The 12,248-nt window shown below is 41.8% G+C and overlaps 1 protein-coding gene across 1 annotated transcript in view; it reads left to right on the top strand.

Annotated features, from left to right (window-relative positions):
* The window catches only part of iqgap2 (IQ motif containing GTPase activating protein 2), a 369,497-nt gene extending 361,158 nt beyond the window's left edge, over window positions 1–8,339 (top strand). Inside the window, exons 37-38 of the mRNA XM_078563474.1 lie at window positions 1,470–1,578; window positions 5,930–8,339. Of these exons, the coding sequence (XP_078419600.1) occupies window positions 1,470–1,578; window positions 5,930–6,043 (223 nt within the window). The 3' untranslated portion in view covers window positions 6,044–8,339. The remainder of the gene's footprint in view (window positions 1–1,469; window positions 1,579–5,929) is intronic.
* Window positions 8,340–12,248: the final 3,909 nt, after the last annotated feature.

The raw sequence follows: 12,248 nt of genomic DNA, 5'->3' as shown, positions 1-12,248 counted from the left end.
ATACTTTCATCTCATTAGCTTGGGTTTTCTGAGTTTACATCCTCCTAAAGGTTGAAAGACATCAACAGAAGCAATTATAACAAGTATAGAAATCGAATTGATACTATTCTATTAATTGAAAGCACTGAATGAATAACTTCTGCTGATGACTCCGGGTCTGCATTTTATCAATCTGCACAGTTATAAATAGTTCAAAGAAGTACACCTCCATCTCCCTGATGTACTAATATATCACTATATCACTGAGTGGGCACTGTGGCCAATGATTAATGCGACCATCTGTACAGCAGTGACCGCATAAGTGAGTATTTATATCCCGGAAGTTGTGTCATGTGTTGAGTGCACATACTGTGCTACAGCTTATCTGAGTCAGAAGTTATGAGGGAGCAATGGCATGAGCCACATTTAGTGTATAAATGTTGTCTCGCTGCATTGTGCTTTCATACACGTACTCAAGGAAAGTTATGTTTATAAACCAGGGATCCTGTGGTTAACTAATAAATAAATGTAACTGTGACGTTAAAAGTTTTTTTTATTCAAGTGCTCTATTTCCCCTCTGCTCATTACTTGAGTTCAAATTTGGGAAATAAAAGCAGAGTGGAAATCCATGAAGCGTCAATTTAAAATGTTGCATATAGATGTCAGTATTAAATAACTTTGGAGTTTATCAGCAAAAAGGAAGAATGCTAGATTTTTAGTGTGGAAGGGAGCCATTCAAACAATTGTGCTGGCTCAGTGAAAGAGCTTTTCAATGAAACACTCATTTCCTACCTTCCCCCCACCCCAACCACCTCATTTCCCTATACCCCTGCAGATTTTTTTTGTGTATTTATCTAGTCCCTTTTGAAAGTTGCTTTTGAATCTGCTTCCATCAACTTTTCTTGCAGTGCATTCCATTTTATAACTCACTATATATTTTTTTAAATTGTCCTCTTCTGCGTTCTGGTTCTTCTGTTAAATTTCTTAAACCCGTAGCCTGTTCATTGACCCATATGTTAGTGGAAACTGTTTCTCTTTAGTTACTCTGTCTAAACCCCTCAAGTTTGATTTCCTCTATTAAATCTCTCCTTAGCCACCTTTGTTCCAAGGAGAACAATCCCGGCTTCTCTAGTCACTCCTCATCCTGTACCATTTTGGTAAATCTCCTTCATTACCTCTCAAAGGCGTTGACATCTGGGTAAAGTGTGGTGCTCAGAATTGGTCTCTAAGTGAGGCCTTAGCTGTCATTCTTAAAGATTTAGCATAGAGTTGACATGATTTTCACTGGAACCATAAAGTTTTTTGTAAGTTTAAAGATGAATGCTTGTAGATGAATCTTCCTTTAAAGAATACAATCATAGAATTTTCTTTGAATGCTATGCAAACTCTGCTGATACTATTAAAATGCTACAATCTCCTCTTCATTTTGAAATGATCCTGATAGTTATTGGGTATATTTGACCTCCCAATTCTGCTTTATCTTTTGTTAGGTTTAAGAATGTCCTCTTTGACATCACACCAAGCGAGGAAGTGGGAGACTTTGAAGTCAAGGCCAAGTTCATGGGAGTAGAGATGGAAAAAGTACAACTTCATTTTCAGGTAGAGAATAGAGCTGTCAGCTTTGTGTATGATTTAGCAGCTTCTGGAAGGTTTGAGAATATCACAAATGTATTTGTTAATTTTAGACTTTTGGTTTCAGAGTAATTATGGAGATGCTTTCTCAGCTCTGGGCCCAACTTTGATGCATCACCAGGCAGTTGCACAATGTGTTGCTTTTTGAAAAACCATTGTGAGAGTGACTTCCAACGTACAAATACTGATGGTCAAAGCTGCCGTTATAAGCACCAGCACTAAGACAAATATCCCATAGGTTCATGGAACAGGTGCATAACCTTATCTGTACATTTGTACTAATATGGAAGCTACAAAATAAGCAGCCTGAAAGCACCCTGAAAACATGCCAATATACCTTTAAAGAGATACACTCCAAACCACTCAATTCTGAGGTTAGAACTTGTGTCCTCATTTGGACTAAAAAAAATAAGGTTTATTTCTTGGAGGTCTGCATTTTTAAATGCGTGACTGATTCCACTTTGTTTTGTAACAGTTCTATTGTTAGATTCCTTAGTACCTCTTCTTGTAAACAGCTACTTTTTAATCTAAACTTTTTTTCCAGACCCACAGCAATAACTGCCCTGTAAAATGGTCTGACAAACAACTCAGTTGTACTAAACCACTAAAAAGCCTAAAGGAAATGAAACCAGATGGCCCACCTGGCATCGACCTAGGCACTGGAAATGACAACAGCAAACCCAGCCCTGTCCACCCTGCAAAGTTCTCCTTATTAACATCTGGGGCTTGTGCCAAAATTGGGAGTGCTGTCCCACAGACTAGATGAGCAACAGCCTGACATAGTTATACACTTAGAATCATACCTGACAGACAATGTACCAGACACCGCCATCACCTGTCCCACCAGCAGGATAGACCCTGCAGAGGTGGTGGCACAGTGGTATACAGTCAGGAGGGAGTTTTCCTGGGAGTGCTCAACATCGACTCTGGACCCCATGAAGTCTCATGACATCGGGTCAAAAATGGGCAAGGAAGCCTTTTTGCTGATTACCACCTATCATCCCCCCTCAGCTGATGAATCATTACTCCTTCATGCTGAACATCACTTGGAGGAAGCACTGAGGGTGGCAAGGGCACAAAATGGACTCTGGGTGGGGGACTTCAATGTCCATCACCAAAAGTGGCTCGGTAGCACTTCTTCTGACCAAGCTAGCCAAGTCCTGAAGGACACATCTGCTAGACTGGGTCTGCAGCAGGAGGTGAGGGAACCAAGAAGAGAAAAAAAACCTACTTGACCTCATCCTCACCAAACTACCTGTCCTATATGCATCTGTCCATGAGCAGAGTCGTTGTGGAGATGAGGCCCCACCTTCACAATGAGAATACCCTCAATCGTGTCATGTGACACTATCACTGTGCTAGATGGGATAGATTTTGAACAAATCTAGCAGTTCAAAACAGGGCATCCATGAGATACTGTGGGCCATCAGCAGCAACAGAATTGTACTCAAACACAATCTGTAATCTCATGGCTCAGCATATCCCCCGCTCTGCAATTATATCAAGCCAGGGGACCAGCTCTGGTTCAATGAAGAGTGCAGGAGGGCATGCCAGGAGCAGCACCAGGCATACCTAAAAATGAGGTGTCAACCTGGTGAAGCTACAATGCAGGACTACCTGCATGCCAAACAACAGAAGCAGCATGCAATAGAGAGAGCTAAGCAATCCCACAACTAACGGATCAGATTTAAGCTCTGCAGTCCTCCTACATCCAGTTGTGAATGGTGGTGGACAATTAAACAACTAACAGGAGGAACTAGACAATATCCGCAACCTCGATGATGGGGGAGCCCAGCACATCAATACAAAAGACAAGGCTGATATATTTGCAACCATCTTCAGCCAGAAGTGCCAGGTGTATGATCCATCTCAGCCTCCCCAGCATCACAGATGCCAGTCTTCAGCCAAGTTGACTCTCTCCATGTGATATGAAGAAACAACTGAAGGCACTGGATACTGCAAAGGCTATGGACCCTGACAGCATTCCAGCAATAGTACTGAAGACTTGTGCTCCAGAATTAGCTGCGCCTCCTAGCCAAGCTATTCCAGTACAACTACAACACTGGCATCTATCCGCCAATGTGCAAAATTGCCCAGATATGCCCTGGCCACAAAAAGCAGGACAAATACAACCCAGCCAATTAGCGCCCATCTCAATCATCTCTCGATCATCAATAAAGTGATGGAAGATGTCTTTCACAGTGCTGTCAAGCAGCACTTACTTAGCAATAACCTACCCACTGACACTCAGTTTGGGTTCCGCCAGGGCCACTCAGCTCCTGACCTCATTACTGTCTTGATCCAAACATGGATAAAAGAGCTAAAATCCAGAGGTGAGGTGAGAGTGATTGCTCTTGACATCAAGGCAGCATTTGACCGAGTGTGGCACCAAAGAGCCCTAGAAAAACTGAAGTCAATTGGAATCGGGGGAAAACGCCCCGCTAGTCAGAGTCATACCGAGCACAAAGGAAGATGGTTGTGGCTGTTGGAGGTCAGTCATCTCAGCTCCAGGACATCACTGCAAGAGTCCCTCAGGGCAGTGTCCTAGACCCAACCATCTTCAGCTGCTTCATCAATGACCCTCCTTCCATCATAAGGTCAGAAGTGGGAAGTCAGAAGCTTAACCCAACAGATTAAACAATGCTCAGTGCCATTTGCAATTCCTCAAATACTTTAGTAGTCTGTGTCCATATCCAGCAAGACCTGGACAATATCCAGGCTTGGGCTGATGTGTAGCACATAACATTCACACCACATAAGTGCCAGGTAATGACTATCTACAACAAAAGAGAATCAAACCATCTGCCTTTGACATTTATTGACATTACCATCACTGAATCCCCCACTATCAACATCCTGGGGCTACCATTAACCAGAAACTGAACTGGACTAACCAGATGAATACGGTGGCTACAAGAGCAGGTCAGAGACTGAGAATTCTGCGGTGAGTAACTCACCACTTGACTCCCCAAAGCCTGCCCACCATCTACAAGGCACAAGTCAGGAGCGTGATGGAATACTCCCCACTTGCCTGGATGAGTACAGTTCCCACAACACTCAGAAGCTTGACACCATCCAGGACAAAGCAGCCCGCTTGATTTGCACTCCATTCACTCCTTCCATCACCAGTGCACAGCGGTAGCAGCTTATTCCATGTACAAGGTGCATTGCAGAACTTACCAAGGCTGCTTTAACAGCATCTTCTAAATCCATGATCTCTACCACCTAGAAGGACAAGGCCAGCAGACACATGAGACCGCCACCACCTGCAGGTCTCTGTTAAGTCATACACTCATCCTGACTTTGAACTCTGTCGTCGTTCCTTCTCTGTCGCTGGGTCAAAACCCTGGAACTCCCTCCCTAACAGCACTGTGGATGTACCTAAACCACATGGACTGCAACAGTTCAAGAAGGCAGCTCACCACCACCTTCTCGAGGGCAACTAGGGATGGGTAGTAAATGCTAGTCTAGCCAGTGACACCCGCATCCCAGGAAGAAATGAACAAAAAAATATTGTGGTTTGTACAACCATACTCTGTGGACCTTATTTTTAATTCAGTTGTGTGGAGGCACAGGCCTGTTTTGATGCATGCCATTCACTTGAGGCAATTTCTTTACTTCTGCCTTTTCTCCCTATCAGTCTTTATAGTTTCATGCATCCTTGGTGCTAACGCTGTTAAATAAATGAGAATTTCTTCTTTCATTTATACCCTAATAGTTTTTCTTTCAGTCATTTATGGGGAGATGGTGATGTAGTGGTAATGTCACTGGACTAGTAATCCAGAGACCCAGGCCAATGCTCTGCTAGTGCATGGGTTCAAATCCTGGTGGAATTTAAATTCAATTAAAATAAATCTGGAATGTAAAGCTCGTCTTAGCAATAGTGACCATGAAGTTATCCCCGATTGTTGTAAAAACCCATCTGGTTCGCTAATGTCCTTTTAGGGAAGATCTCTCATCACAGCCCCCCCCCCCCCCAAACTGTGTGTTGTTTCCACCCTCATGTGTCTTCTCATCTCCCCTGAGCGTGTGTCTCCCCCTTGACCGTATACTCCCTCCCCCGCCCCCGCTCTCTTGCCGTCCCACCCCATAACTTTAATATGGCCCTGTATCTATAGTAGGATATTGGTAACTCTCTGTTCAAATTATAGCTGCCACAAGTTGCACCTATACTTTATTTTCATTGCCTGCTTGTTCAGTTAATCCTGTTTTTATTTTCTAAAGACAGACTCGGACAATGTAACATTACGTGGATAATGTTTGCGCATTTTACTCTTGCGAGTTAAAAAGAATTAATGAATGGATTTCACTTCCACAGGACCTGCTGGAGCTACAGTATGAAGGTGTGACCGTCATGAAGATGTTTGGCAAGGCCAAAGTCAACGTAAATCTGCTAGTTTTCCTACTGAATAAAAAATTCTATGGAAAGTGAACCATCAACATTGGCAGTCCTGACAGTTGAATTCATACTAAAATCTTTCCTCCTCATCAATTAAACAAATATTAAATTCACAGGCAATCGCAGGGTCACAGTGATATTTAAAATATCAATTGTATTGCTTTTTTTTTAAGGAAAACATATCACAGTATTGGACCAAAACTGATCTCTGCCATTGTACTTTCTGCATATGAACCAAACTGCCTTTGTGTTTTCAACAGTCCTCAGCTCAGATTTCTAATTTTGAAAAGTTGATACAGAAAAATATTGTATCAGAGAATGGGTGCATGTGGATCATTTGCTGTTGAGTTTCTTTGTTTTATTTAACACTGCACTTAATTGGATTTCTAAAAAAGTATTAAATACATTAAGCCCTGTTTAAAATTCTCTTAGCTGTAGAACTGCTGCAGATGCATAATACATTTCCCAGTCGAGGGTTCATTTCTATTCCTAGTGATTTTAACATAATAACAGCCCAGTTTCCTGTCTCTTGATCATGCCTTCGATTATAGGTTTGCTGATAGTCAGGCTGCAAATGGCTTTTTCTAATTTTCACAAACTAAAGTCAAAATAATGATAAAAGTAGCAATCTATTTGAAAAAAATCAGGAATTTAAACAATAATGCCTCTTCAAAAAAAAACAACTTCGGTCTAATAAGATTCCATTTTCAAAGTGACTTTTGCTACTTTGTGATTTAACTTTTAAAGGCTGTTTGTGGTTTAATCAGGGCAGAAGCAGCACATTAACAGAGTGGGCTGCTAAAATTATGAATACAAAGCCAACAGAAAAATCCTACTTAAATCCTGCGTGATGATTTTGGCTAAGTGCAAAACAGGTTGGTTATAACTTCTGCCTATTGCTTCACCTGTAGCTGAGCATTACTGATAAAATGCCACCTTGCCTCTAAGGGTCTGAGAATCTTTTCAAGTTTGATTTTGTTTTTATTAGGTTCACATTGAAGAAAATGCCTTAATCCAAATGTAAACTCTGTAGGATGCAAGATGTAAAGCTGCATCACTAGTGTTTCAGCTGGAAATGTTTGATGCTTCATGATTCAAGTTGTGCTTTCGTTCAGTGACAATACCAGAGTCTCTTGATTCATATAACCATGTGCATATCTGCAACACATTTGTCCACAATATCCGTACATTTCTGGTGTATCTCTAACATAAAAGCTGTATTACAGAGAAATTCAGGAAAAATATCTGTCCGAGTAACTCAGGTCTAAGTTGAAACCTAAATATGCTGCTCACATAAGAAATCAATACTTACAATTGAGTTCTGCATTACAAACCTTTAAATAATGCTGTCCAATTAATTAAGTGAATCACCTGACTACCCCAAAATCCTTTACAGTGTTTATAACATATTGTCTTAACCAGCAATTAATTCCATACACCTTTCACAGCAATAATTCCTTATGACTTTCAAAGTGAGTATTTTAACTAGGGGTTCCATGATGCTCCCATTTGTTACATGCATATCAGTTTGAAAATTTGCTTGTGATTGCCCAATAATAAAGTATACAATATAGGTACAAATCAAATTCTATAACCTTTTAATGTTTATCTTTAATCTGATGGTTTAACTTTTCTGTTATCGGTGCAGACATAGCTTTATGCGCTGGTGTAATTGAGCAGGTTACAGAAGAACTAGAAATGTAGAATTTAAAATTACACTTGCCATTATCTTTATTCGTGAATTTTAGTCATGATTTAGAAACAAATTTATGGGACCCTATAATTTTGATTATTGATTCTTAAAATAAAAATAATGGAACAATGTGGCTTCAATTTCTGTTACTAAGGCAAGGCAGCATTGATCTGACCTCTAAGCACAAGTGTTTCCAATGTTGCTTATTTAGTTTAAGAATAATTAAAATTAATCATTTATTTAAATAGTTGGCTTTAAATGCAGTGTACAATTCCAGTTATGAAAACATTCCATTTTAAATATTCAATGTAAAAAGTTAAAATATTATGATTTATACATTACGAGATAATAAATATGCACTACTGCCTAATGGCCAAAAATATATTTCCAGCCAACGTGTGCTACCTGTAGAATGGTAATAAAGTAATGATTTGGCTGTAGTGATTGATTTATGTACGTCAGTTCAAACCAACAGTTTGTGCCTTTTGTATGTAAACTGCTCTGTCCCCCAGTGTTGGCTATTTATAGCTATTCTTTTAAAACCAAAATATTGGAATCTTGTTTGACAACATTGATTTTTCAATAGTTGTCTGTCTTGTCAAATTGTGTAAAATAAATCTTCCTAAAGAGTTTCAATTCTGTTGATTTTGTTTTCTTCCAATGTGAACATGTGGCCTCGTTGTGATGATTTTTATTAGATTTGCGGTTTTTGCTTATTAGCATAAAGCTTCTCCCATAAATGTCTTCTGATTTTAAAAAAAATTATTTTACTTTGTTTTTAATCAGATTGTGGTCATTTGTAAGCTGTGTTAAAACTCTCAGTTGGAGCCACACAATATGTTTCCCAATTTCCAGCTTCTCGAGGCCTAACTTTAAATCTAATATCAAACTAAAGCAGATAATTACAGTCCTGATGCAAGTGGTTTGCACCCCAACAGGTTAATAAATGAAAGCTGATGGTAGCAACCATTTTGTGGTTCCGTACATATGACTAACTAGTGGAAGTGAACTTCCTTTCTCTGGCGCCTGATGCCATCACTTCTTTGTCCTAATGAATGTTATGTTGTGGAGATTCATCTAAAGAAAATATATGTTGTAATTTTATAGTAATTAAAAAAGAACATGCTTCTTCCCTCTCGTTGTTCACCAACTTTTTCAATCTGCATGTTGTAATATAGCCTCGTTTGATAAGCCTTTGTGAAGCTATCTGCTGAACATATTGTTGTCAAATTGCAGTTAACCAGCACCACACATGGGGCAGAATTTTGCCCTTGATGGGTGGGTGGGCAGGCCCCACCGACTCGGTGGCGGGCGAGCAGCCGATTGCCGCCGCCGAAACGGGCCCCGCCGCCATTTAAGTGGGCGGGCCAATTAAGGCCTGCCCAGCGGGCTGCCCGACGGGAAGCGCTATGCGCCTCCTGTGGTGGGGGCGGAGGGAATTCCCCAACTGCCAGAGTGCGCTCTAATTGCACATGCGCACGAAAGAGCGCACATCTCCCTGAGACTAAGTGCTGCCTCAGGGACAGCGCTGAAAGTTTTTGAAAGTTTAAAAATAGAAAAATTTAAAAATTATTAACATGGTCCCCCTCATGTGACAATGTCACACGAGATGGGACATGTTAATAAATATCACAGAAATTTTATTAAAGTTTTTTAAAACCGACACGAAGCCTCATCTCGCCAGTGGATGAGGTTTCATGTTTTTTCAGAAGCCCGCCGGGGCTGCTGGCCGACCCGCCAGCCTTAAGGTTGGACGGACAGGGCCTTTAGTTGATTTAACTACCCTGTCAATGGCCTCAATTGGCCATTGACAAGTTGGCGGGTGAACAGCTGATTTCGCTGCGCCCCCGCCTTCCTGAAAATTTAAATGGGGCGGGATGACAGAGGTTCCCCCCGACCTCATCCCGTGTCATCTTTGCGTCGGCGAGCGGGCCCCGCCTCCTGCTCGCCGATGGAAAAATTCTGCCCATGGTCTCCTACTTTTGTATTGTAATAAGGCCATGACCTGCCCCCACCTGTTCCCACATAGAAAACCCAAATGGAATTGGTTTTCATTATGTAAATGCTTTCAGACCCCGAGGCATTATGTGGCCCATGGAGCAATATAAGCAAACTTGATGACCATTTTGTCTTAGTGAGATAAAAACAAAAAGCTAAAAGCTACTGCGGATGTTGGAAATCCAAAACAAAAACAGAATTACTTGGAAAAACTCAGCAGGTCTGGCAGCATCGGTGGAGAAGAAAATAGTTGACGTTTCGAGTCCTCATGACTCTTCGGCAGAACTGAAGTATAGTTAGGAGAGAGGTGAAATATAAGCTGGTCTAAGGTGGGGGGCGGGGGGAGAGAGAAGTTGAGGGTGGGGTGGTTGTGGGGATAAGCAAGCAGTGATAGGAGCAGATAATCAAAAGATGTCACAGACCTGAGTTTTTCCAGGTAATTCTGTTTTTGTTTTGTCTTAGTGAGAGTTGAGTGCATCCTATGCCAAAAAATGGTTGTGAAGAAACCCAAGACAGATTGACAGTCATTTGATCTTTTTCTTGGCTAATTTGAGCATCTCAATCATGTTCCAAATAATAGCATAAGCGAGGGGTTACATGGAGCAATCTTTACACATTTACTAAACATTACTGTTTGCATTTCATTGCACAATCCACAATGCCTTTTTCAGATATGAAATATAAAGGGAAAGCTTCATTTGCTGGAAACCAGAAACAAAAGCAATAAATGCTGGAAATAAACAGCAAATCGATCAGCAACTGCAAAGGAAAAACACAAGCATGAGGTTAGATGTGTACCATTCACCAAACTCCTGCGCAGAATTTTCCAGGCACCTGCTGGCAGCTTTGCAGGAGTGGTGGAGGGTGGGTTGGTAGCTGAAAATTACCTGGGGTGTCCTTCCCACCTGCCATCAACCTGTTAGTAATTTTTTGGGGGCACAGGTGAGGCCTAGGATGCCCTGTCTGCTTTCAACCCAATTGAGGCTCTTCAGTGACCAATTAATGGCCACTTAAGGGCTGCTTTCCATCCCAATCTCAATGTTGTGGCCAGCAGGAGGGGTTCAGGGAGAGGGATGCCCGGCAGGTCACCCAGCTCAGGCCTTGGACAGGAGAGTTGAGGTGGTGGGTGGGTGTGCACCTCCCTCACTTAACCCCCTTTCCAGATTGGGTGCCCTCCCCACCCTCTCCCATCCCTGGGCCTCCCCTCCTGTCCCTGCCATGAGACCCCAAACTGGTTCTGTGGCATCCTGCATTGCTTGAAGTCCCAGCGGTGGCCACTGCTCCAGATGGGGCAGCTGGGACTACAGAGCTACCAGCCAACCAAACTGGCTGGCAACCCTGACATAGGACTTCCTTCTGAGTGAGGGGCAGAAACCCCGCCTCCAGCCAATTAACGCTGCTCAGACCGTTAAATGGCAATGGGCTTCTGATTGGTGGGGATGCATTCCCCACAGACCCTTCAAGTGGCAGGGTGCTAATCTCTGCCGCTCATTAAATTCTTCCCCCAGTGACTTCTCTGATCTTCCCCTGGACTATGACCCTGTAACACCTAGCCAGGCTAATATCAGTATCATCTCTTTCAGGCATTATCTCCCTACACGCCTATATTCAACTTTTACCATTACCAAAGAAATTAGTAAATTCCAGCAGACCGATTTGTTTCAGTCTGTTCCTCTCCCAAGAAACTAGTTCCCCTTTATCTGGACTCTATCCTCCACCCCTGTCTTGCTAAGACAGCTATTTCAAGAGTGAGCTGAACCTAGCTCTGGCTAGGGTGGAGAGCCGAGCCCCTCATACAAGAGATCAATTGCACACCCTCAGTTTTAAGCACACCATCACTGACAGCCAAGTCTTCAGCTGCCTAGGTCCTAAGCTTGGGAATTCCCTCCCTAAACTCTTCAAACTCTCTCTTCTTTAAGATGCTCCTCTATGTCTTTAGCAAAGCATTTGATCACCAATCCTGAAATATCCTTAAGTGACTCGGCATTGAAATTCATTTGATAATGCTCCTGTTAAGTGGGATGTTTTACTATTTTAAAGGTACAAATCCAAGTTGCGGTAATATATATATTAAAGTCGATTTGGTCTCCTGGGTTAGTTTATCATCGATATGGTCAGAAAGGAATTTTACAGGTGATCTTTTCCTTTTCTTTTTTCACTCAGGTTTTCATATTTTGACTTCTATCAAATAATTCCCTGAGTCTACGTTGGTCGGAAGTGTCTGTATCATGATATGTACAATATCACAACTACATGGGATGGATTAGATGGGCTAGTTAGTCTTTTTTTCCAGTTATTTCTGTATGTACCTACTCACCTCTATCCGTGACTCCTTTGACCCCCTGCTCCTTAAAAGTTTTCAGATTCTCCAGCCCATATAATTTCCTTTTCACCATGGATGTTCAATCCCTCTAATAAGGTACTATCTGAACAATGTAAAGCTAGTAATAGTGGAGGTCTAAAGAGACTTGGGGGCCTATGCATTTAGATCATTAAAATACCATGAGCAGTTACAGAAAATAGTCAAAAAGGCTGCCTTGATATCTA

This window comes from Cetorhinus maximus, chromosome 2 (genome assembly GCF_964194155.1).
Source record: "Cetorhinus maximus chromosome 2, sCetMax3.hap1.1, whole genome shotgun sequence".
NCBI classification, from domain to species: domain Eukaryota; kingdom Metazoa; phylum Chordata; class Chondrichthyes; order Lamniformes; family Cetorhinidae; genus Cetorhinus; species Cetorhinus maximus.
Note: the sequence above shows the minus strand (reverse complement) of the source record. Positions and strands in the feature narration are given on the sequence as shown.